General features: G+C 35.3%; 5 protein-coding genes across 7 annotated transcripts in view; 3 read left to right on the top strand and 2 right to left on the bottom strand.

The window, feature by feature from the left end:
• The window catches only part of LOC119070332 (adenylate cyclase type 9), an 85,404-nt gene extending 83,037 nt beyond the window's left edge, over positions 1–2,367 (bottom strand). For both annotated transcript variants that reach the window (XM_037174604.1, XM_037174603.1), the window contains exon 1: positions 1,307–2,367. Coding sequence is in view for 1 of the 2 variants with exons in the window: in XM_037174603.1 (XP_037030498.1) it covers positions 1,307–1,330 (24 nt within the window). In the remaining variant the exon portion in view is untranslated. The remainder of the gene's footprint in view (positions 1–1,306) is intronic.
• Positions 2,368–5,233: 2,866 nt separating this feature from the next.
• Positions 5,234–10,228, top strand: LOC119070327. The gene is made up of 13 exons (XM_037174596.1): positions 5,234–5,476; positions 5,765–5,935; positions 6,009–6,682; positions 6,806–6,989; positions 7,049–7,265; positions 7,441–7,574; positions 7,635–7,926; positions 8,071–8,237; positions 8,308–8,404; positions 8,464–8,624; positions 8,688–8,819; positions 8,891–9,096; positions 9,807–10,228. Exons 1-13 carry the CDS (start codon positions 5,465–5,467, stop codon positions 10,060–10,062), a joined length of 2,703 nt encoding a protein of 900 aa, XP_037030491.1. The 5' UTR covers positions 5,234–5,464; the 3' UTR covers positions 10,063–10,228.
• A 2,288-nt stretch (positions 10,229–12,516) lies between these two features.
• Positions 12,517–14,504, top strand: LOC119070330 (clusterin-associated protein 1). Its single transcript, XM_037174600.1, has 5 exons — positions 12,517–12,643; positions 12,709–13,085; positions 13,325–13,420; positions 13,484–14,027; positions 14,255–14,504. The coding sequence occupies exons 1-5, from the start codon at positions 12,622–12,624 to the stop codon at positions 14,467–14,469; spliced, it is 1,254 nt and encodes a 417-aa protein (XP_037030495.1). The 5' UTR covers positions 12,517–12,621; the 3' UTR covers positions 14,470–14,504.
• LOC119070329 overlaps positions 14,473–26,817 on the bottom strand; it is a 26,316-nt gene continuing 13,971 nt past the window's right edge. Inside the window, exons 4-7 of one of the 2 annotated variants that reach the window (XM_037174598.1) lie at positions 22,691–22,862; positions 22,471–22,590; positions 14,789–15,033; positions 14,473–14,717 (exon numbers count right to left, since the gene is read on the bottom strand). In XM_037174598.1, the coding sequence (XP_037030493.1) occupies positions 14,600–14,717; positions 14,789–15,033; positions 22,471–22,590; positions 22,691–22,862 (655 nt within the window). In that variant the 3' untranslated portion in view covers positions 14,473–14,599. The remainder of the gene's footprint in view (positions 14,718–14,788; positions 15,034–22,470; positions 22,591–22,690; positions 22,863–26,817) is intronic. The other variant, XM_037174599.1, reaches the window with a different exon arrangement.
• LOC119070328 (protein phosphatase 1H) overlaps positions 23,476–26,817 on the top strand; it is a 3,858-nt gene continuing 516 nt past the window's right edge. Inside the window, exon 1 of the mRNA XM_037174597.1 lies at positions 23,476–25,618. Coding sequence (XP_037030492.1) covers positions 23,937–25,618 — 1,682 coding nt within the window. The 5' untranslated portion in view covers positions 23,476–23,936. The remainder of the gene's footprint in view (positions 25,619–26,817) is intronic.

The raw sequence follows: 26,817 nt of genomic DNA, 5'->3' as shown, positions 1-26,817 counted from the left end.
AGAATCTGCACCCTGACCTACTTTCTCATAAATTCCTCAATTTAACAAGGCGAGCTAAGTCTTACATTTTCAAATGATCGTAAAGTTCTATTGTCTGCTATAAAAGGTGCCGAAAAGGTTTCTTGCTTATTTATTGAACAAAAATGAAATTCGTGTGGATTACGGCCCTCGCTTCGATCAGGCCACAAAGCACACCCTCGTTCAATTTTTTTTTATCAAGCTGTACCACGAAGCTGTACTCTAATACTTTCCATTAAAGAACCTAGCCTCAAGAATTTCAGTCCTCGTCGATTGAAAAAACGTTTTTGGAAATCTATTGAGGATTAATCAAGAGGTATATGTCGTCAGCGCCCCCACCTTTTTGGGCTGGGGTTTTCGTTGCTGATTATTATGAGCTAGGTTTTGTGCTTTCGAATGATGCTACCCAAAAGTTTTGTGCTGCTCAGGCACCCGAGCACAAAATTACTTTCTATTCAAAACATGTCACTTTGTATGGTAGACCCCTAATATATCAACTACACCCAAAATACAATTCTAGAACTAAAATGTACACATTGTGTGCTGACAATATCACCCCACCAATAGTTTAGTGCTGTCACCTGTGTCCAGCACAAAACTACTTTCTGCTCAAAACATGTAACTTTGTATGGGAGACCTCTAATATATCAACTTTATTCAAAATACAATTGCAGGACTGAAATCTATACATTATGTGCTGACGATATCACCCCACCAATAGTTTAGTGCTGCCACCTGTGCCCAGCACAAAACTACTTTCAAGTTATCGTGTTATCAAGCGATGAGACAAAAATACTTTTGGGAATATCTCTCGGATCACCCGTCCGCCATAGCCTATCTTCGAACTTAACCTAAGGAATTTCATTCATCATCGATTAAAAAAAAAAGTTTATGGAAATCAAGGAATGAATAAAGTGTGAAAAACATTTTAGAGTGTTTATCATCCGTACTTTCAGTCAAGTGAATAATCCATTTTTAAATTAGCGAATCTTAAACGAACATTCGGTATTTTATAGACATTGCCTATCGTGAATTTTCTTCACTGTCTTCGGTGATAATTAAGCTTTAACTGGTTAAATTTAAAAAAAAAAAAAACGTTTCCCAATGGATGAGAGACCATGATGCACCTGAACTATAAAACCAATTAACTAGGTCTCCGCAACGACCATAAACCAAAAATTAACATAAATATATCAATAATGACGACAAGTAGTAATAACCAGTGAGTAATATATAATTAACACACTGGAATAATTTATGCTTAATGTAAGAATAAACATGGACTTACCATAATATTATGTTGCTGCTGCATTAAATTTTATTCCAACCGTTTTGATTTATTATTTATTTTGCAGTATATATAGCTACTGGTAGCGTCGTCATATTTCCATATTGAAACCGAGTGAAGTGAAGACCCGATAAAATTCAATTTCAATTTCATTGGCCACAATACCGTGTTTGCATTGCGTTTACGAGTGTCACTTGTCGGGCCATAGTATGACTGACTTTTTGATTTAAACGAAAAAAAATTTTTTTTCTGAGTACACACAAATTACATTTGAATATCGTATGGAAATCACACTGACGAGATATATTATTAATATTAATTTGCACAATTTATTTTATAAATTTTTTGACTGGCTGGTCGCGACACATAAGAAATTATTTGCAGTTGATTACGAATTTTTTATTTTCTTCACAGTTCAACATATAAACAGGTCACTCCGCCTTTTTGCGCTAGAATTTACCTTCTATATAAATGGTGAAATACACACGGTTGCTAACAACAATGAGCCAACGTAAACATACTCGTGCATGGATGGAAAAACTATACTACACAACATTTCGACCATAATCTGTCTTCATTTCTTTTCGATGTTTTTTGTGTTGTTTTTGTTTATAATTGGCAAGAAACTAAACTATGAAACGAAACGGAGAATCTGAATCGAAATAAAATCGAAAATCACTTAAAAATGCACTTTTAATTAATTATTTTTGCAATCACGCACGGAACTGAATATCAAAAAAAAATTAACACCAAAATTTATGGCCAAACCAAAGAATCACGTTTGATAACCTTCTGGTGAATGAAATTAAAAAAAATTGTGTCTCCTTATCCACTGCTATGCATCGATTAATAAAAAACGGTAGAAATACTAGAAATATTCAGTTGTGATTTTTGTGTAATTTATTCTTGATTTGGGATTCACTCAAAATTGTACACATGAAAAAGACGTTATCAATGTTAAATTTTTTGAGAATTGCAGTTATAAACACAAACAATCGAATAATATTACGATTTATGTGCTTCTAAAGAAATTACTCTCTGACGTTTCAATCCGTCCAACGTCTAACGTCCAACTGAAATTGTATGATACAAATTTATTCTACGTTTTGACATACCGCACACACACACATAACACTTTTTGACATAACAAAAGTATCCGGTCGAGGCTGAGGGAATATGACCAAAATTACTGAACGTAACGTCGATGCTATTTCACTAAACACTAAAAGAAACAAGAGGTATACGGTATGAATGCCAAACGATTATTGTTAAAATTAAGTGACTCTGATAAACTGTTTACATTCAGGAATTACCCTACATCACCCGGGGAGACTATAACATCTATTGCATGCAAAAATGTTTGCTGATTTATTTTTCGTATCATTTTTGAAGTATAAATTCTGAACGAAAACAGTCTATAATTTTTTTTCAAAAGTGTTACACTCAATATTGTCTGTAAAATGAATAATATGTGCACGAGTCGAACGTCGATTTCAAAAAAGCATTAAATACAGATAAATGTTGAGATATGGTGGATGTTCTGATGATGAGAATGGTAGCTGATTTCTACCAGAGAGAGAGAGAGAGAGAGAGAGAGAGTGAAGCTAATTGGTTGGCATTTGCAGAGAATTCTACACCATAGACTGTTCAGTAGAGTGAGATCTACGAACATATCGTTGTATCGTTTTTTCCTTCATTTTCCCGCAACTTCAAATCATTGAATAAGAAAGATTCCGAGAGAGGTCTCATAGATCAGTGCAGTTGAAACGATGTTTTCAACTTTATAAGTTCAAATTTATTGATAAATGATGCGATGATATTTGCGTTTCCTAAAATGTTCAACTAAATCAATGATTCATTTCATGATAATTTAGTTGAAACTATTGTCGTTGCAACTTAGTTACGGTCATATTTAAGTACATTTTTTGAATAGTTTACATTCTTTTTCCCCTCATAAGCTTCTGCCATTAGGAATAGATGGCACACCAATCTTTCAGTTGTGTTTTATAACTTTATCATTTTATAGTGGGTTTCGGTATTATAACCTTCGTAAATTACAAGATTTCCTTAAAGCAATTTAATTGACGTTACACATTACATTCTTTTTAATAATTTTCTTATAAAGAACTGGCGTTTAACAATTTTTTACAGAGGAAATCTCTGGTATCAAGCTCAAGTTGAGTTTCAGAATTGTCTGTTAGATTTAGGTCTCAGGTCAGAATTTGTATGACATCGATTCTATCGCAACAAGAACTAGGAAATTTAAGAAATTCGAAAGCTGAAGTAAAGTGTGTATAGATCAGATAGTTCTGGTGGATATCTTTAATTGGTTAAGCTTAAAATACACCAAAAAATCAACCAAACTGTGTTACAAGGTGTGATTTGTATATACGACCGATTCAATAAACGATATCTTTATTACTGATGTAACATTGTGCGCTAGGATACTAGGATCTACTTATTCTTATTCGTTTAATCATGTTACTTTGATCGACCTCCAACAAACTGTTATGCAATACTGAAAAGTCTATGTGTCCGAAATTGAAAATTGATGTTGACTTTCAAGATGCCGCATCTGTTGACCCACCACCACCACTGCAAGACTGTTCTTTTCTCACCACAGCTGAAACTTCGGAAGCCTTTGATGTGAAAAACGTTGTGTTGATCTCGGGAAGAAAAGTCGGGGAAATTTCATTTTATCGTGTTTCTTGTGGCCTCTACGTGAAATATCCAAATTTTCGTCCCTAGGTTAACAAATAACCAAGGTTGCACTAGCGTCGCTAGTCATTAGCGACGCTACTAGCGCCGCTGATAGCGACGCTAATTTTTAAAATTTGTCGCTACTAGCGTTAGCGCTCGCTAGAATATCATTAGCGAAAAAATTTTCGCTGATCGCTAATCACTTCGCTAATGAAAAACAGAACTTTCTAGGTATTGAACAATTTAATATTGAATTATTAGAATTGTTATTTGCATAACTAGAAGTGAAGCGTTGAAAAATCATTCAAAGTCCGTTGAAAGTTTATGAGATTTCATGTATTAGACCAACTTCAACTCGCAATCGTGTAAAATACTTTTCATGCTTTGCATTAACAAAATTCACATGAAAGCTTTACTTTCCAATTGTTCATCACTAGTATGCCAACTATATATACTAGTAAATATACTAGTAAAAAGGCAATCTTCAACATTTATTTTCGGAACTTTACTGTCGAACTTTTGTCTACAAAGTCAATTCTTTTCGAACCAGCTTTATTCTATTTGACAAGGGGTAGCCGGCTAAAGAAAACGATCGCTCAGACATTATTTAAAGACTTTTCAAAAGATATTCTTTAAAAATACAAAATTTTCTGTATTCAAAAGTTTCGATTTGAGATTGGTCGTCTATTCATAAAATACAATGCAGTTATACGCAGTAGTTCCGCTTCTGAAAGGCTTCCCAATTTTTCGAAATTCGTTTAGAGAACCGATCGCTGTCAAATGAGAAATGAGAGCTTTGCTGTTTCGTAATCATAAAATCTAATAAATTTTCCTCAAAATTCAATCAAAGTTCATCAAAAACAATATTTAAAAAATTATTGAGATTTCATCATGTTCAGCATGATCAAAAATGTTAAAAAAATTATAAATTAAAAAATCGTCTTATTTATGAGATCTTTTAGCGAAACATTAGCGATCGCTATTAGCGGCCGCTACTAGCGCGCTAATTTTTTTTCGGTTAGCGAATAGGTTTAGCGACGCTAACATTTTTCGAAATTAGCGTTAGCGTTAGCGTCGCTAATAAAAATCGTTAGCGATCGCAACCTTGCAAATAACTTCATTTATTGAACCGCACTCCGTTTGCTCATCGTTTACAATTGAAAGAGAGAACAATTTTTTTTTTAGACAGTGAGTGAAGTGAGCATAATGCAGTAAATTGAAATTTCTCAGTTACGTCTGTTCGAAAAAGAGAGGCAGAGATGGTCTAACTTTAAGACATTATGTTCATTTATATTTTTTAAGTCATTGACTGTGTTACGGCGTGATTGTGTTGTTAATGTATTCTTCGGTACAAAACCTTTGCCGGTTCTGAATAAACTTTGTCAGATCTAGACGATAAAATCGTTTTTCTTAACGTTCAAAATATTTGTGTAAAGCCTGACTGCATTAACCTCAAAAATGCGTTCACAGGTGAGCTACAACATTTTTCACGTCCTTTGTGGTTAGGCCATGCCACGTTTCCATTCATTGTTCGTCAGTAAAATTGAAACCTTTTCTTTCAATTGAGTTTTCAATTTTCATGCTTCGGGAACGAAAATCAGGTCAATTTTAGATTATTTTTTCGTCCTTTTGCATGACGTGTTACATGTTTACCTGTATTGGACGATTGATTTTAGGCACTTTTGCTTGGCTCAGGCTACAACTCGCGAAATTGCCACACGTACATAAATAACTATTATTTCGTGAAAATGTTTCTAGGTTATTTTAGACGGATTGAAAAGTCTTCAGCCTGACGTAGAAGTAACTGCAAAACAAATTATCCATTGGATTATCGAAGCGCTAGAAGTTACTGCGAAAATTCCGGATTTTACTATAACCTCTGCAGGAGGAGTGAACACAGCGTTTTTCAAACATCTTCACATTGAAACCGTATGGATCTTCATATCACTTTCTTAATTCGATAGACATAAAGGATACAGTCACACTCTTCTACATTTTACAGGCGAAAATCGTTTTTCCGGTTGCTAACAAATATTTTGTGAAAAACTTCTTCGATGTGGTTGATGCTGTTGGACGGATATTCGACGTAACCATCGAAAAAAAACTTTCTCTTCAATGTTGGATTCAAATCGGTCAGTTTATGAAAGACCTACCGAAGCACTGCAAAAACGGTCTATTTACGGTGGTCAGTGGTGCGATGAGCGCATCGCTTCTGAAGAAAATGATTTCTGTTCCGGATTTCAATACGAACAAAGACATAATTGACAGCATGTTACTTTACTATAAGTGTGTCGAGGCTGTTGCTGACGAGAAAAATAAAGCGCTCAAAAAAAAAGACAAAACATCTTGGCAACTATTCGAGCGATATGTAGATTGTATCGAGGCATTTTACGAATTAATTGGAGAAAATGTGATCTTCTCGTCGGACGCTTTCTTTCCTATAACTGCCAAAATTTTGGATTACCGAAACGGATTACTTGGTGGTGACATTCAGACAGTAAGGAAATACCTGGATGCTGTGAACTTTTCACTTAAATCGAATGATGAAGTAGCCAAGATGAATATGGCCATGTGGTTATCGCGAATACAGTTGGAGGAACCATTGCACATGCTATTCAAGGTGAAAGTCACATACCATCGGAGAACGATGATAAACATGCTTAAATTGGTGCTGGAGTAAGTGACTTTGTGCCTTATCCGATTTGTCGCTTTAAAGATAGAAGTGATTTTGTGTTGTCCGAAGTCGTACCATTGAATCGACACTGATCATTTCAAATCGTTTTGCTTTTCATTCATTAGATATACTCGGGAGAAGAACATTCCGTGTGAAATTGATTGGACATTGGTCTTTGTTTACGCTCTCTATTGGCACCATGATGCACTAGAGCTTCTCCTCTTGGAAACACAAGGTACTGAGGAGGTCGAAGAAATCAGATCATGCAATCTAGTCGAAAGAGTCATTCAGGTTTTCCTTCGACATAATGTAAGAATTTATCAATATTTCGATGCTTTCGGCAAGCATATTTTCATCCATGTTTTCAGGATCACATCTATAAATTGCCTGCTCAACTACACCTGTTGGAGCAACAAGTCGCTGAGAGACTCATAAATCTGATCAAACCCCACATTGATTTCGCAACATGTGAGACACTGTTTTCTCTATTGCGTAAACATGTTGCAGACAGTCCAACTACGTGCGCTGTAATCATTCTGTTTGTCGACAATGCTGCTAAGACTTTGCTTGACGACCCAAATAAGCGTAAGTAATGTCGTTCAAACACATCGCGTTCACGCAATTTGTTGTGGAGCTTTGGGCTTTCGACTGGCAGTTTCGGCCTCTTTTTCGTGAAGTTCAGAATCTAATTTCAAATTGACATCAGTTGCATTGAGCAGAACAGTGTCTTGCAATTATTAAAATTACGTTTTTTATGCAGGTCAAGCTTACATAAACTTAATGAAGACCGTGTTTCGTCATATCACTTACGTGAAATCCCATCCGGAACTATTGTGTCGTCTGATCAACATCTTCGATTTATCTAGAGCCAAGAATGATGAAGGGTTTTCCAAGGTAGATAATTGAAGATAATGCTCCGAATGTAGTTGCTTAAAACAAAATCTTCATTTACAGCAAATGTTGCTGGTTGTGCCGGAAGTATTTCACCGATGTAGCCTGTATGGTACAGCTGTCGATTTATTGACAGTATTAAAGGCTGTTGGATACGACCATGATAAGTTAGTGGGTCTAGTTGAGAAACTACTGTTGGAGGAGACATCAGGTAATCGGAGAATGGAAACGGTTACATTGATGCTGGCGGCAGATAACGTTTTCGATATTTTCAAAATATTGAATCCACATGACCGAAGACGGGTGTTCGATTATTTTAAAAAAAGATTCGAAAGTGTCAGTAATGATGCAAAAGGTGAGTGGTTCTTTCGTAAATTATTTTCTAAGAAATTTTGGTGACAATTTGGCAATGATCGATTTTACTTACAAAGTCATCTCCAGCAGATCCGGCAGAGTCTAAACAATTTCGCGTGAACCTTACTTTCGTTTCAAATTTCAGTTCTATACGCTTCCTTGTTGATGCGTATGTTAGCAGCTTTCCAATCGACTCCAGAAAGATTTCCAGGTGAAGCACGGAACACAGTTGAAGATGAAGCTCGTCGTGTCTTTCGTTTTTTATCCAGAGGAATTTATGCAGCTGAAAAACAATCATTTGCTGCTGCACATGTAAGCTGTGTGATATTGAAAAACATTTAACCCGAAATTAATTACGCATTTTGTCGATCACGAATGTCAGTTGGGCATAGCCATTTGCATATATCAGTCAACCTTCCAACCACCACCAGGAATGGAACTGATGAAATCGTTTTCATCACTTATCGCAATTTCAATTAGTAAGCTATTGAAAAACGTTATAGCAATTTCAGACAATTTTCATTTTATTTTTTCCCAGCTTTTCGTTCAAACTACGATTCGGATGCGAAGAAAGACGCTATCCGGAATGATCTGCGTTTGGTGTCAACTTTCTGGCGTAGTGCTAAAAATATTTATAGACAGGCTCATACAGATGTTCCGCTGCCTTCCGTAATTTTCGAGTGCTATCCTCGATTTGAGGTATGTTCAGTATGATTTTATCACAGCAAAAATTCATTCATTCCAAACTGAACTGAATTGCAGATTCACACAGTCGCTGCAGCTGAAGAGTTCCTGGAAACGATTTTGAACAACGGATCTGCAAGTGATAAATTTGGGATGTTTGTTGAGTCGATGTATTGTATAGTGGAGCTTGTGAGAAAAAGACAAGTAAATGTAAGTGAAATTTCCCCAGCAACAATCATTGCCCGGATAAATTGGACTTTTTTGGACCCCATTTTTTTCAGCCAATCGTGAACAAATTGTTTCAATTCGTCGCAAAAACCGAATCGGAGAGCGATGCAACCAAAATTGCGGCGATGCTTTTTCTCCGTAATCTTGAACTCTATTCCATGAACTTTTCACGGCCTAAGGTAGTCTGGAATGTTCAAGTAAATGTGTACAAAAATCACCTGAAAAGTAATTCGACCACTATTGATTATCAGAAGCAAGTGTAAGTATCCTTTCTGCAGCTTTATATTCATAATAGCATGCAGTTTGATAGCAAGGTGTTAAGATAAAATCAGCAGGGCGTGAGCTTCTTTAAATCATAACAAAAAATTCGGGACGCTATAATAACACCATCAGGAAAATAACGCTCCAAAATGTATAACGCCCAGAGTTATGTCATCAATGTCCAGGCTGTAAAAATATATGCAAAATCTCTAATTTCTAATACAAAAGGAGTAGAGAACTGCGGTCGATTTATTAGCATCAACGAGAGCCACTAGCTCAGCCCACAGTTTGAGAATCAATTCAGAATTATTAACATGAATTCTGATGTGAGTAATTTACTATTCAAGATTTGACACTTTCAGAATGTGCAAAAACGGTGGTATAGTGCGTTGGACAGGTATCGGGGCTCTGAGTGCGAAGCGGCTACAGTAGATCCATAGACTTTGTTCTCAGGACAGCGATACTTATGAAATGTACTAATGCCACCATTTGTGCACTGCACAAAGCCTGTGCTGACTAGTAAATTGACGCATTGATCTAGGAAAGACGTTCATTTTTTACATTTTTCTTTGATCAACTAAGTAAATGGATTACTGGTCGCGTAGAACCGTTTCTTCAGTATTTAGTCGATTGTTCCTTAATGCTATCACACTTTCAAAGATCTGTTTTTACATTATTGCTGGTTTTCACTTCAAATCTTTATTTTAGTATGGACGTATTAAGCGCCAAAATCGACGCTCAGGCAGAGGGTAGTGTTCGAAAATGTTTGGAAGATCTTCGTCAATATCTACTGAATGGTCCAAATGTTGAAATCGAACCGGAGAATGAAGCAACAGACGAAGAAATGGGTGACGACGTTGATGTATCGGATGTGATGCCTCAAAGTCGACGTGGAACGGGTCACTCGGAACGTAGATCCAATAGTCTTGTTGGTGTAGACATGTCTATCATGCAACAACATTAATATTAGTGTGAACGTGTTAAATACGTAGGATAATTGCGTTTACACGACAAGATTTAAGTTCAAGTTGATGTGAATAATATTTCGTTTTATAATTTGCTTTATTAATTCGTTGATTTCGATGTCAAATTCTATGAAAAAAAATTTCTTTTTCGTTCAATTCAATAAACTAAAAATTTTCGTTTTAATTCGTGTGTTTTCGCTCACTTTTTTAAATACGGAAATTTGGGATAAGGATAAGATGCTGGAATTTTCTGAGTTTTTGCGTGTATGCACTTGCATATGTGATGGGTGTTTTAAACCAGTGAACTGTGTTTGTAAAAATTTGATACCCAAATTATCCTGAAATTTCCCAACTTTTTCTTGAACTTCCATATCTTCCTTAATATTTCGAGAAATGTTGGAAAAATTCGTGACAATGTACGAAAACTTAGGAAAATATGGGAAAATGTTTTCCTAAAAATAGTCCCAGGTGTTAGGTCGCACAAAGAAATTATGACTCCTGTCTGAATGGAAAAATACAATGCCCACATTCTGATACTATCCAGTGTCCAAACATTTTCTATTTTAATTCTATTACTAAATTGGTTTCTGTTCAAGCTTCTCGTTTATAGTAGTGTCCAATAGTGGCATGTAATACGGTTGATCGTTTTTAGTTACCTGAAAATCCTCCTTGTCGTACTTCACCTAGACGAATTTTTCTGCGTTTTGATTATAAGGATATACTAATTTGAACAGATTTTACAAATTTAGGTCCCTAACATTGAGGCAACATTTCCGCGTTGGATAGCAACTGCAATTAGGCATGGGAGGCGTTAAAAATTATCGATATTATCAATCGAAAGAAATTATCGATATTCGATTAATCATATCATTATCGATAATTTGATAATTATCGATAATTATCAAAAAATCGATATTTCGATAATTATTAAATTTCTCTTATTCGTATGGTTGTAATGATCGAAAATGACAACTTCGCGCACTGTTGCGTACTATATGCATTAAATATTTTACTATGCTGGTGCATGTAATAAGGCTATTACATGTATAGGCAATAACCTTTACATCACTCGCATAGTAAAACGTCGTACTACACACGGAAAATAAAGTGATATCTCGTATCACGATGAGTAAAAGTACCTCGGGCTGCCGCCCTCGGATACTTTTTCTCATCTGGATACGAGATATCACTTTACTTCCCTTGCATAGTAATGTACTATAAATGGAATTCCTGATAGAATTACAATTTCAAGTATTTTTATTGACTTATCGAAGTATCGATATCTTGATAATTATCCAAATTTCAATAATTATCAATTATCGATATTTTTTTGATTAATTTTCGATAGAAAAAATTATCGATTATCGATAATCGATAATTCATAATTATCGATAATCAATATCGCCCATGCCTAACTGCAATTCTTTTAATTATAGGTAGCTGGTTGCTCTACGTTCATGGGTTGCCGTGTTAATCTTGCTTTCAATTTGTTCCAATAATTGCAGACCGACCTTACCATTTTTAGTTTATATTTCCAAATACTTTTTATTGTCACGCGACTCTTTCATCGTTTTTCGGTGTATTTTAACCTGTTACAGACGGGAAGCATATGAACATTATGAGGTCTATAACTTCGATCGATCAAAGTATTTAGTCGGTTGATTTCAAATCTTGTACTTCATTTTCTTTACAATGAATTTTACTATATAAAGGACCATATTACCCAGAGCTTGTCATTATTTTTGTCGTCGTTATCGATAACAGATGAATAGCCGTATGTTACAGGTTAATCAATGAAGTATTCGACTAGCCAACTGAAGATAATGATACCTATATGTGTACGGGATGCATTTCGGATGTCCAATGATAACTTTTTGCTGTAGTAAAACATGAGTAATACATCTCGTCTATAGAGTGAATTTTTGAAATCGGTAAGCCGAAGTTAATCTAAAAAAATCTGACTTTTCGCTGTTGACAAGCGATCTAATGGTCTGATCGGACTTTCGAACGTTTTTTTTTAGTTTGCTATCAAATGTGCTGTTATGAAGGGTTTACAGCCATTCAAACTTTTTATTTGTGATGTTAAGAGCAGAACGAACCGAATTATGCCGCAGAAACACACACGGCTATTATAGGCCTAATATCGCAAACACTTACCAGTGAATAGTCATTACTAATTGATTCAATTAATGCGTTGGAAAATAAAGTTAGAGCGTGATTTTCCATGAATAACTAAATTCACCCAAATAACCAGACCATTTCATCGACATACCGCTATAACCATCCTCATATGACTAAGAGACATAAAGCTACTGTAACTGTACGCATATTTAATCAGTATATATACGGTAGTTTGAAATCCTGCGTATCCGTGTACGATATATTCGTTTCCGTATTGTCGTTAAGCCATCATGTCAGATTGTGTTGTCAACAACATTAGAATCATTCATGCTTTCCAACATGAGTGCCGTTCGTTGTGGATAACAACGCAATAAAGCACATAGCAACGGTTACCAAAACAATAACTTTGACATAGTTTCAATGAACTGAGTGGCATTATGTCTTTCAAAGATGTTAGAGGTAAATTAAATTTTCCAATTTGAATCTTCAACATTTGATAAAACGTTGTCCCGTGACCGTAACAGACCTCTCGGAACACCTGAAGCATCTCGACTATCCTAACGACTTCTCAATATCACCGCTCTGTTCAGTCTATGGCAGCATTGGTAATTTCAAAATTGTTGCACACATTTTGCAATGGTTGGCTGAACGATTTGAATCGGATGCAATATTGTTGGGTGGAACCGACAATGAAGTGGAAAGAATTTTATTGATACGATCGGCGGTGGAGTTTTTCGTAACCAAAGTTGGTATTAAATTGAATCCGAGAAAACTGTATGCGTGTACAACTGGTGCAGCAACCGAATTGCTAAAATTGACGACGTTGTTGCTGAATGCTCCGACGGAAATCGAAAAGGAAGAAGATGTATTGAGCTCTACAAACATTGATCTGGGAGATAAGGTGGGTCGTTGAAAAGGATATGCTTGCCGATACGATATTGGTACTGACGACAGTTGCGTATTTATCAGACTAAAGTTGAAGGGGATCATCGTAACATTTATTCATTTCATTGGATTATAGTAACAAAAATCAAAACCAGTATCCATTGCAGCATTGTCTGTCCTCTTCGAGTTTTGCATAGGATATCCGATGCAAAAATTGTCGATTTTGCTCTAAATTAAAAAAAATCAATTTACTAGGTTGATGATTTGCGAAGAGTGAGAGAATTGGCTTCCGACCTGACAAACAAGGGAGCATTGGTGTACGACCTGTTAGCCAAGGAAGTCATCAATAAAGTAGGTGTCCTAAGTTCAACAAAGTGCTGTACATTTAATCCATTAGAACGTTATGATCAATAGGAAACTCGAAATCTGCAAGCCAGTCGACCGTTGGAACTGTCGAATGTGGAAAAGTATCTGAAAAATTCAATATTTTCATTGAATCAAAAGCTAGGCTCGTCAAAATCGGCACTGGAAACCAGTAAAACCGAAAAAAATGCTGTCAGCTCTAAGCTTGAACGAAAAACTGCCGATTTGGAGCGATCGAAGCAGCGCCTGGATGCACTGCAGAAAATACGTCCAGCATTTTTAGAAGAGTTCGAGCGACTCGAGGGTGAACTAAAGACTTTGTACGACCAATATTTTGTTCGAATTCGTTGCTTGGATGCACTTCGTGTGCAAATAGCCAGTAGAGTTAAGGTACCGCAAACGCCGATGCCAATAGCGAAACCAGCTGAAAATTCAATGACATTTTTGCCGGATGGTTTAATCGACTCGGATGAGGATGGATTGGATAATGAAGAAGCCGAACGGCGGATTATTGATGAAAAACGAGACCTCAAAGAAGAACTTACTGGTGCTGGTGAGCCGAGAGCGCATACACGGTTGCGGGTTAGAACTGCAGGTAATGTTTGATTGACGTCGAAGATATCGTTCTTGATGTAGGGAAAAGCACAGTTTCAGTCATTTTTTGAGCTACCCAGACCCGGACTAACCATACTAGAACTAGCTATGAGAGTTTAAATTTTTTGCCTTTTGGTAGCCAGTCCGGCCTGGGAGGTACTGTTACACGTTATGCAGTGTACAAGTATAGTGTTACCAAAGTATCAACGAGATTTTGTATTGTTTCAGTTGGTCGTACTGATAGACGGTTTGTTGGCAGTATGTTGGCCGGTTCTGATTTGGATAGTTCTCTCGGCTCGGATGATGAGTCGGACAGTGAAATAAATTTGGTCGATGACTTAGATGATGAGGACGACGATTCAGCAGCTAATCATCTACTGATGGCCGGCGAATCAACGAACAAACCGATGAAATCGTCAATACTTAGTGACGAGGACTTCTAAAACTTAACATAAAAAATCAAAATCTTTATTTTTAAAATACAAAATATTGTACAAGAATTTACACGCGAAGAAATGAAAGAAATAAACAAAATTCAGAAATTGATTATGAAAATCTCGAAAAAAAACACATTTACATAGCAACATCTTCACACCGGCCACGTTCGTTCAAACTGGTACAATCAATGTTGCTTCCGTTTGTACGTTCTTGTTGTTCCAGAAAACTTTCGGCAATGGCACGATCCAATCCACTTTAACAGTCAGTAACAATTGATTTAGTTTTAAATGACTGTGCAATGTGTAATAAGGCTATTCTACTCACGTATAAGTTAGCGCTTTACGTATTTCCATGTCCGATTCCGATTTTCGTCGTTCTCGTTCACTGCGTCTCTCTTTCGATCGTGCCACTCGGATCCGTTCCAATTTCTCTTCGACTTCAGGTGAATATCGCATGGGTATCGGATATGGATGCGGTAATATCACTCCTGGCGGCATTGGTGGATAAAGCATTTGTGGCGGATGCATTGGCGGCATCATAGGCGGTGGATATAATGGTACCATTGAGATCTAAAATACAAGAACAAAGAAAAAGTTAATTTTTAATCGTTGAAACTGGATGTCGATCGTGATGCCTGCTGTAATGAGGAGAATTATTAGATTGGGTGTGTATAGGCATTGCTTTGATCGTTTGATTGAAATCAATTTTTGAACTAGTTACACTGACCATGGCATGGCTGGATATTTTTTTTAGATAAATACCTGCTGCAAGCTACAAAATTATTAAGAATTATGTACTTCAAGCGAACATATCTTTCTTTCTGTTACCAGCAATTTAAAAATTTAATTGCATTTCACTCGAAGTTGTTAATTTTACCGATAACAACACTTTCAATATGATCCAATGCAACAGAAGTGAAAGCAACTTTTTTTACTCAAGCAGCAAATTCTGATGTTTTTTTTTTTTGGTGTTGTTTAAGTTATACATCCATAGTTCCTATCAAACCGTTTTTGTAAAATATAAAAACATATCGCAACCGCACGTATATATATACACTGCATACGCAATCATCATAATAACTTTAATTTTATCATTTTTTGTTGTTGTTGTTACTGCAGCATTTTGATGCAACGATTAATGTGCAGCCGATTCAATGGGTAATTAAACAGAATTGAAATGGAAAGTATACGTAATGTGGTGAGTGATTGCTGGAGGTTATTGTAAACGAAATATCATTATGCTGGAAATTATGTATTTAATAATACAATTCATTTTTGTGGCTTTACTTGGAAGATTATTTCTGAAAGTGGACAATAGGAGAGCGAGGAGCACAACGCTCTTATTAGTTCAGGATTATTGTGAAACAATTTTAGAGTTTCGTTAGTCGAAAACACTGTAAAAAATACCTGTAAACGGTATTACCGAAATTTTCGATAAACTTACCGGTAAATTACCGGTAATCTATATTGCATACAAAACGGCCAATTAAGTTCAATTTTATAATGAAAAAACTCAAAATATTAGCTTTGTTTAAAGTTTAATCAGCTTCATGACAAACGTACGTTCAATTTGAACCTAAAAAATGATTTTGTTCATAAAAGTTTACTTGAAAATGTTCATCAGTTCTTCAAATGTACCTTAAGCTTTCTTACTTAAATTTTACGGTGAAGATTTTCCTTACATCTAGAGGTTAAAACTGGTTTCCATTTAAAAAATTTTGCCGTAAGAGAACACCGTGAAGGAGTTCTATTGGTTGAACTTCGTCTCTCTCGTTAAGATGCATTCTTACGATGAAAATTTTGAAGTGGAAATCAGACCTGAGCGACTCAATTTCCGAGTTTCTTCACAAACTCGTATTGTCACATTAAAAATGTCATACGAAATACAAGTGACAAATCACAATTCGATATTTAAACGGTTGATATTCAGTTTGATTCTATGTTGCAATTTGCCTTCTCGCGGGTTCCATTTCATTGGTGAACCTGGGCAGGCTTGATATCCATTTCTTAGACTTTGTAAGTTCTCAATATTTTGTAAAAAAAGCTAAATTTGAAGATAATGTTGACGGATTGACTCGTCAATTTTTCGTGTAATTCGTAGTACATTTTAGCACATTTCGTCATTATTACAAATGGCAGCTTTCTATTTTTATGTACACCAACTTCACTTCTATGACAGTTCAATGATATTAATTACCAGAGTGAAGTTATTTCATCGAAAAACAGATAGCAAAGAAAAAAGTGCTGAAAAAAAATGTGTTGCTCCTACAGACCAACAGAGGTTTCCTATTACTTGTGAGATTTCATTATTTACACTCATGTTAGTCGTTTGTTTAGTCTAAATTAGTCAATTGAATAATGATCTATCAAATATTTCGTTGACAGAATTAAAATTCGCTGCCCTCGAGTTCTTTTCTTTTTTTGTTCGTATAGTGGTAAAGCAAAATAATCTGCTGATATCATTTTTTAATTTTTTTTAAATTATTCTGGTACAACCCAACCGTTTCTTTTTTCTTTCTTTCTCATATCCATTAGCTATTTATTTAAAAAAAATTTTTTTTAACTTTTTCAAGTTTTGAATTTGAGCATCGAACATCGAACAAAACGATAACAATTTATTGATATAAGAGAAGCTAATGAATAATTGATTTATTTTCTGAATAATGTCTTCTGAATTGCCAGCCGAATACATATATGGACTTGTACGTCTGCATTTGAAACATTGAAATTTCGCAATTTTTCGCATAAAACATAAAGAATTTTAAATTGTCCACTAAAATACCATTCTATCTATTTATATCGCTTGGAAAATTGCACTGTACACAGTGTATACGTATACAAGTTTGGTAAATATGAGAAATATCGATAGGAATTTCAATACGAGACTTTTATACACTTCATCATCAGATGTATGGTATGTTAAATGCTTGCATGGCTCTCTATGTGTGTATGACTATCGAAAGACACAAAATGAGCATACATATACTTGATGAATGGTCTTAGGTACAATATGCAGCTTACACCTGAAGAGGAACGTAAAAAGTTCCCACGAACAAATGTTTACCTCCGCATTTGTGAATAAAATTTATTGTTTTGTTCAAAAAGTTTTATTCAAATTATGAAACTAATTTTTTTTTCGCTTTTAGATGCCTGTCTACATATGTGTTATGATCTCCTTATGTAATCGACGATAATATATGATTTTATAGCATACGTTCAGTTCATATATTCTGTTTGTAATAATTTCTGTCTTGTCATCTCATATTTCCATAGAAAATCGCTTCGAGACATGTACACAATGGTTTTTATGCAAGCAATTTTTTTTTTTTTTTTTTTTTTTTAAGAAAAACACCTTTTTCGGGATTGGTGCGGTTGATTAATGTTTAGCAGAAACGTTGGGCAATACATTCTAATAAGTTAGAAAAAAAATGAAAAATATCTGCGTTGTTATTGATCAAGAACAACAAAATTGCTGTTTCGATTAACATTCTCGTATAATCTCGTGTTATTTGTCTATTAAACTTCGACTGGATTAAATTGAATTTTTAAAATTTGAAATTTTGTATTTGAAGGAGGGAAAACAGGGAAAAAACGAAAAGAAAAAGAAAAATTTAGTCGAATTGTTTAGCACTCACAGTCATTTCAAATTTATGACTAAGAAAATAACCTTCGACTTCGATTCTAGTTCAAACACTTGGATTACGTTATATGTAAACCATTCATGAATATAAACCATGATGTACAATTGCTAAAAGTTTCTCATATGCAGAATGAGCTCCAGCTGAATATCACCAGCTGGTGTACAAACAAAAACACTTTGTATTGTATACAATTCAAAGACAACCTACACACAGTGCATTTCTACGTTAACGTCATCTACGCGCACATAACACGTATGAATGAAGTAAACACATTGTTACGAATGTGTTTTGATTGTTTATCATACAATAAGTGTGTGTTAGCAGATCCAGCTGGTGCTCATTCTGGATATGAAAAATATTTACAGGCTGTAAGAAAGTAAAGGTAACGTAAATTTTTTCACGACTTCTACTGCCCCCACTGGAGTTAATCTCTTTCTATGACTTTGGATGTCTTTGAGGAATTATCAGGAATCACACGTCTATTGTAGTGATTATTCTCGACGATTTCTGACTCTCGATGATGTTGTAGGAATGGTTGCTATGGAAACTTTCTGCTACTTTAACAGTTTTATTGGCAGTGGTACACAGGACACACACAGTCACCGTTTCTGTAAAGTGTCACTTAATGAAGACAATATTTGTTTACAGAATATTTTCCGACACAAAATTAATAGTCAAAGAATTAAGAGGCTGTAATTATTAGTCATACCCTTTCACAAACTCAAGATTTTCTCCTCTGCGCACCCAGGTGAAAATACCTCTAAAATTAATCTTTGTCGGACCTGCACTTACTTTCAGTCGTGCTTCGTTTTCTAATTGTATGGTATAATTGTCTCCCTGGATGGATATATTCGCGAATGACTGATAAGTGACCGTTAGAGAGCTGAATGCTATTTTAGTCAATCGTAAAGCGCTATGCATGCGTTAATTAACAGTACCGATAATATGCTGTACAGACCGTTTTAATTTTTTGATCACGTAGCACAGTTTAAAATGTAATTATTACACATGCACTATGCGGAGAACAATTAAATTTTTACTTTACAAGCCAATTACAAAACTACTTTCAAGACTGCTATTTTCATGCGAACAAATCTCTGAGCGGTATATATATCAGGATGATAGTAATCTCTGATTGTATCGTGAACCAGTTGAACGAACGTTAATAACAAATTATTTTTAAGCATTTAACTAACTCAATAAATTTGTTAGCAGCAGCTGACAATATTTAATTTACTTTCAAAATTACTCGCAATTAACTCTCAGCGAAATGCAATTCATAATTTTCAGGTAAAATATCATCAGATAACGAATATAACATCAACTTAGAGACACGTTATATGTAATACGTTGGCTTCACATAAAGACGAAGAAAAAAACCATCGTTACACAAATAAAAAGGTAAATTAAATTAATTACGTTATTTACACGCATCAAACTGTGAAATTCGAGTGAAATAGTTTTGACGAATCAGATGGTTGTTGTTGTTTTTCTATTTATTTCATGTTCACGTATTACATATCCGAGATGTGCAAATTTGTAAATTGACTGGTGAAAAGTGTGTCGGATGAAAACAAAAGTAAATTGCAATTAAAATAGTGTTATGATTATTATATGTTTGCGCTGGTCGACTTATTGACTCGGTTTGTTATGCGATAATTTATCATCGAAATGATTTAAATTTTTACCGGCATAACTCCGTATCTGAATTACACATTTTGTCCGATGAAAATTAATTACCACGTGCCTTCTCTAATTTGGAACAGAACTCAAGTCAAGTGTAACCCCCCAAAGTGTTAATTTGGCTGCGTGAAAAAAAAGTGAAATTTTCATAGCAACAAAATCGAATGTTATCCAACACACAAAAAAGCACTTTAATTTTACGCTTTAAATTGATTGAAATTGGATAATTGAAGAAGATGGTAAATTGAAATTGAATTTGATCGGAAGAGAGAAAAACACTTCTTTTATGTCATAGTACTTAAAACAGAGGCATACAGGGCCAATGAATCGGGGTCTCCAGTATTATTTACGATGACCGTACAATTCAATACCCGAATTCAATTCGATGATCAAACTCTTGGTGGTCATGCTCTTACATAACTTTAAATAATTTGATCGTTGAACAATTTCGCTTGTTTTCATTAATTTTTAATGAATTGTTAATCCATCATCGCTTTTCAATATAATTTTTTGAAGGTATTCCGAGCTTCCATTTGGTTGCTGATTGGTTGTGTTATGGATTCATGTCTTAATTGCGTGCGTACACAGCCCAAATGATTTCCATTTTCAATGATATGATGTCGAGTCCCACGTACTTGGTTTTTAGCAAGTTTACTTTTCCGGTACACTTTTTGGGATGAACCCTAATACCGACTCCTCCATAAAACGTTCTTTCATGAAATATGACCTTTCCAGAACAGTAAAAAATTTTTGGAATTGAAAAGCTGGAAAAACAATTTTCCATTTTCCGAAGAGAAAATCCTCCCCCAATTTTCATTGAAAGCAACGGGAAACAAATAATAATATTGGCACTGCAATATTTAGCAAATTTGTGTGACAGCACTGCGTCAACATAAACAAAAAATTTCTTGCAAAATCTTCTACTGATACTGGAGGTCAGGTAGAGATGGGTGCTCTTGACTATAAATGACTACTCCGTCGGCCCTAATTACATCTAAATTCCAGTCCGTTTTTCAAAAAAATAAAAATAAAATTGTGATGGTTCGAATGTTCATTTTTCTGAATTAAATTGTTGGTCTAATCTAATATTGAATTCACAAACATTAGCGAGAGCTCCGGTCTCGAAATGTTACATCGAAAAATTGTTTTGCCGGATGAAAAATGTGTGCTGCTATAAGCAGCCACTTTTTTCATTCAATGAAAATTATCATTCAATAAAGCTTCTCTGAAATCCAGTGATTTCTGCAAACTCTTTTATTCACGTACGGTGTCGCTTTTATTTTCAATCCTTTGTTATTCACTTGGAGACATTCTTTTGTCAAAAGAAACGAAAGAGAAATCACGAACGTATCAACACTCAACACAGAACACACAGTAGTATATAACTTCTTTTATCAATTAGTTAACGGACTTTTTTTTTTCTTTCGTCTTTCTTTTCATTCATTATTTATGGACCAAATGCAAAACTAACTAACTGTTCAATTGCCTTTGAATTTCCTGTATTTTAATTAGAGAAAATTTAAACATTCAAAAGTCACATATGAAATATTCATAATTTTAATAAATAATGAGATGAGTTAATTTCAACCAATATAGAGAGAGATCTAGTTCTTTGGAGTTGAAATATACATTTTACTTTATTGATATGAGAAAGATGAACGCAAACAATAATTTCAAGAAGAAATATAATTTCATATTCGATCAAAAGACACTAATGACTTTTGTAATAAAAACCATTCATTATTGAGCTGCCGGATGGCATGTAGGCCGATTAGATTTTAACTACGATTGGATCTTGCAAATAAGTTTTTTACAACCATTTTCATTCAAGACAAAATAGCAAAATCTTAACGTCTTTAACATTTTTTATCGTAATCACGTTAATTGTGATAAAATGAGACTATGACTAAGACATTCTTTTGTGAAAGTCGATACCGCGATCTGCTGAAACGATTATATTTATCCTTTATCCTCATAAAAAAAATTGTCTTTGAAAGGCTACCACTTCAAATGAATGGGCTCCCACAAACGAAGGTTGGTAAAAATCACTTTTCTGGGATTGCAGGACTTAAATAAAATGAAAATGAGCTTGTGAAGAGAGACTGCTGAGGAAGGAACTTTAAGGAAAATTTTGTTAGGTTTGAACCCAGTGCAAATAACTGTTGATTTACTCCGTTATCGGGATAAGATTAGCAGTATTATCTGGGCATACAAGCTAGCCTGAGACATTTTTGGTCGTATTCCTGACAAATTTAATTTATACTATTGTATTGAGATAGTGGCGGTCCGGTCATCCCCGATGAATTTTAGAGTAGTGGTGTCAATGTGTTCATTTATGTGAGAAAAGGAATTTTTAGAATTTGTTCGATGTTCCATTAAGAGTTCCTGAAGACTTTTCTAAGCTAAGTTATCAGTACAAATCGGGGATACAAGAAAACATTGTATTAAGCCTCATAAAACGTTCCGATGATTGACCTATCCTCAACCCTTTTTTATGAATGTATGAGCCTGCATCAAGTGCAATTTTCAAATATTTATATACAGGATTTGCAAACTTTAGATGCCACTGTTAAAAGCACTGTTTGCACTGTTGCATAAATTGTTGTTCTAATAAAGTACTTTGCACTCGGTGTCATTGAACTGATTTCTAAAGTTAATTAACATCTTATGCTTTCTCACTTACCCCATTTCCAACACCAGCCGGCACTAACACCATTGGACGGTGATGTGGTAATGTTGAAACGGAATGTTTTTTCTGCATTTGTGGTAACCAGTACGGCATCACTGACTCACCCATCGAATACTAAACAATTCAAAATGCAAATCATTGGTCATGATGTCACATTATCCACTTAAAATTCATTTTTCATTAAAAAAAAAAAAAACAGTAAAAGAATCGTTACCTTTTCGCTACCACTTTTGCCACCATTCTTTTGCATTAACGTTGGATAGAACATTTGTTTACCATTCGATTCGTGGAGTGACTTAAAGTATTGTTCGATTCTCTGTTGACTGAGGTATGTCGAATTTTGATTCGATAAGACATTCTCTACCATTTGTCCGTTCGACTTCGATCTGCAAAATAAAGATTCAACAGTTTGAATGCACTATCATTCCATATTTCCGAAATGAAAGTTTTTTTTTGTTTTTATTTATTAAGGACTACGCTCTTGGACATGGCACACATACAGCTAATTAGGATGAACGTTTCGTGCGTTATTTTTTTACGATATCGATTGTTCTATTAAACCGATCGAATTGTGAAAGTTCTCTTTCTCTCTTGTTTTGTCTGATGTCATCATATTTTTTGTTGGTTTTAATACACGCCCAGAAGACACCAATAATGCCAAATAAAATTCATGAATCATGAATGAACCATAAATCAATAATTTTTGACTTTCAGTTCGTCAACACTTAATAATAATCAAATACCTCTACGACTAGAATCAAAAAAAAATCTTGCTTCAATAATAACCAACAACATTACGCATTGTAACTCATTGTGGAATTCAATTAAACAAAAATGTAAACCAAATTGAAAGTAGGTTTCACATTATTTTTGATCGTTCTTGACGGCACCCGCGCATCTTTTTGAAAAGTAATAATATTTCTTTCCACAAGAGGCGTTAGAATATGTGCCATGACAACGTCGTAGTAGAATACATTTTTTATGAGGTTTGAAAACGTCAGTGTAGCTGTCATCAAAAGTCAAAGAGTCGAAGAGTTTTCCTATTATTTTCCTACAAAATAATGTTTTCTACGCTGAACAAATAAACAAAGTTACAATATGTAAATGACAGAGATCCTAAATCTGGTGTTACGATAAACAATTAGAAGAAAATTCGAGTGAAGTGTGCAGTTACGAAACCGTGTATTTTGTAGAACAAATTGCCAACTGGACATTGTAAATATAATAAAAAAAAAGTTTCGCTTCGGTTCAACTAATCTGAATGTGTGTTACTTTCTAGTTGTTTTGCTTATCTATGCAAATTTAATTACTTGCGTCAGGGCGTTTTTGGTTTTAGTCAGTATTTGTGTTATCAACAATGAACTTATTTAACGCCAGTGATTATTAAAATGTTCGGTCTACTGTAATAAACGTTGGAAAAACACTAAAATAAATAGAAAAATCGATTTTAACTGGCCAATATGTTCAATCGAATTAAAAATCGTGTTCTAACAGCCGTCAGCCCAGATGTCCTTGCAATACCAGCTGCTGGACATTCGACATCGTCCCCGAACAAAACGTCAAATCGAAATTTACCCGACAAATTTACGTATGCCAGACCACCGTTTTTACAATTGATGACACAAGATGAATTAAAAGCATCAGCTGATCATAATGTACGACCTATCATCGTGCCGAGGGACATAGCCATTATGCCGTTTTGTACGGGTTATGCGGAATGCGTCAATTCGGGAAAATCGGAATGGAATGAAGATCAAGCAGCGTTTCATCGCCACATTTTATCCCATCCAAGCAAACAATATCCCGACTTGCCTTATATTTATTTCGGAACATTTGATGGACATGCTGGCTATGGTGCTGCGTTAGCTGCATCCAATCAATTCCATTACATTTTGCATGAGAAATTAGTCGATGTGATTGATATGTTAATGCCGGCAGTGACATTTGCTGCACCAGCACCATCGTTTCCACATCCAATGACCTTTCAGCGAAGCGTATCAAAAGATGAGCTCATTATCGGTGCATTAGAATCGGCATTCATCGAAATGGATGCTCTGCTGGCAGAAGATCGTGACAAGTATCGAAATGCTGGCGGTTGTACCGCTCTCGTAACATTGTTCATTTTCGGTAAAATGTTTGTAGCAAATGCTGGCGATTCTCGAGCTGTCTTATGTCAACGTATGTCCAAGAAAGTATTCAAAATGCACTCGAATTCGGTGATACCAAACTCTGTAGAACGTGAGCTGAATAGCCGTGATGGAGAGGAGGCCAGTGATTCGGAGATGCATATCTTTCCGATTTCATTTTCACATGATCATACACCGGATACGGAACGACCAAGACTGATGTCAACGGGAAAATTGAATCCGACCTTGATGGGAGGAGCGTACGTAGCTATGGAATATGCAAAGCGTCCAATGTTCAAGGATTTGGGTCAAAGAGTGTTATACCGTCAAGGATCGATGAAAGGATGGGCGTACAAAACGTTAACCGCTGATGATTTACGAATGCCTATCGTAACCGGTGAGGGAAAACGAAGCCGTTTGTTGGGAACCATCGGTGTAACAAGGGGATTCGGTGACCACGATTTACGCGCCTTAGGATCAGGACTTCCAATCAAACCATTCCTTTCGCCACATCCAGAAGTTAATTATCGCGATCTGTCCAAAGTAATATCCATTCCATCCGACAATAATGAGGATGGCGATTACGGAATTTTAGTGATGGCAACGGATGGACTGTGGGATGTTGCCGATATCGAATCGGTTAGCAATACGGTGTTCAAAACACTAAACAAGTATCCAACCGAAAAGCATCGCTACACAATGGTGGCACAAGAACTGGTAGCAAAATCACGAGGACGGGTCAACGAATCAAACCATTGGCGTTTGGCACATAGCAAAGCAGCCGCAACCGTTGATGACATAAGTGTATTTGTGATACCGGTGGTCCAGTATTATAAGGAATATTGTTTGTGGGAAAAGCAGTGTGCGGAAAATTTCGATAAGCCAGCAAACGGAATGTCCAGTGAATCATCGACGGAAGAGGTTGAGATCGAAATAACATCAGACGTGAATGAATTGCAGCCGAATGCGGTGGAAACGGTCGAAGGGGTCGAAATTGGCGAGACAATCATAGATAAGTAGAAAAAAAATGGTTTGACATTTATTGTGATTATCATCAGAACGTTAACGTTATACGTAGAATATGATTGAAGAATAATGATTTTACTTTAGCTTAACTTGGTTCACGTTAGTAAAGAAAACAACAAACAAACACTTTTTCCCCTCCCTCCCTATTGATTTAGTTTGCATTGTGAGTCACACGCATCGATCAAAATAATTTATTGTGCCTTCTGAATTCTATTATTTCTAGTTCACGATACATATTTACTCTCGCCCGGCTAACGTGCATTTTTATTGACTCTGATTCTATTGAGATTTTTTGTGCTTAATTTTCCACAAATGGTTTACGTAGAAATGGAATCGATTTCCTTAAGAAATAAACACTCAATTTAATTCGTCTTTGCTTCAAACATACACGATTCTTCGAGTGAAAATGTTTGCCAATTAAATTGCAGAGAACACGATTGGTGAACGCAATCAACTGTAATTCATTTTCAATTAACACAAATCTTTTGTAGAACTTCAATAAATTATCGGGACCTGACTTGTCACGGTTTCCTGGAACGAATCGACGTAGATTTTGTGTTCGTTCAACTTTATTCGAAACAAAAAAAAAATAGTTCTCTGAGATGGCTTAGCTCGGGTAATTCGTTACTTCGTACTTTTACTAGATGTGGTGAGTCAATCAGTTTTGCATTAGAACATTTTCAAAATCCGTTTTCATTTTCATTGGGATGTGCAATGTAGTTAAACCGAAAGTATCGTAAAAAATTTCAATAGAATCGGTGTGCGCTCGCATTTATTTTTGTTGGACAGATAACAGAGTAATCGAAAGTTTTCGTCGAGGCAATGTTTTATCTTATCTTTTGGAATTTTGTTTATTTCCAAATTAAAGGAGATGTAGGGTTTCTTGGTGATTTTGAATTAAGACTGACAAATGGAATGGAATCAGAGCTGCCTCTCCTCCTAAAACTCCTTAAAATAAATTAACTTTCAAAATTCATTCTAAAATCTCGTAAACATACTAAAATGGAGGTAGAGTTCTTTCGAACTGAAACAGTTCTGCGAGAAACGAAAAATGGAGAGAAATGTTCAGAAAAATCCCCTAGTGAATTATGGGAACCTTAGCGTATCAAGAGATAACAAAAATACTGGCCATGTTGGTGCCGCACTTGTTCACATAATAAACAACATACAAAATATGAAACAAATTTAA

The sequence above is a fragment of the Bradysia coprophila genome (genome assembly GCF_014529535.1).
Source record: "Bradysia coprophila strain Holo2 chromosome X unlocalized genomic scaffold, BU_Bcop_v1 contig_79, whole genome shotgun sequence".
Taxonomy (NCBI): Eukaryota; Metazoa; Arthropoda; class Insecta; order Diptera; family Sciaridae; genus Bradysia; species Bradysia coprophila.
The sequence above is the reverse complement of the archived record's forward strand: the minus strand, read 5'-3'. Positions and strand labels throughout refer to the sequence as shown.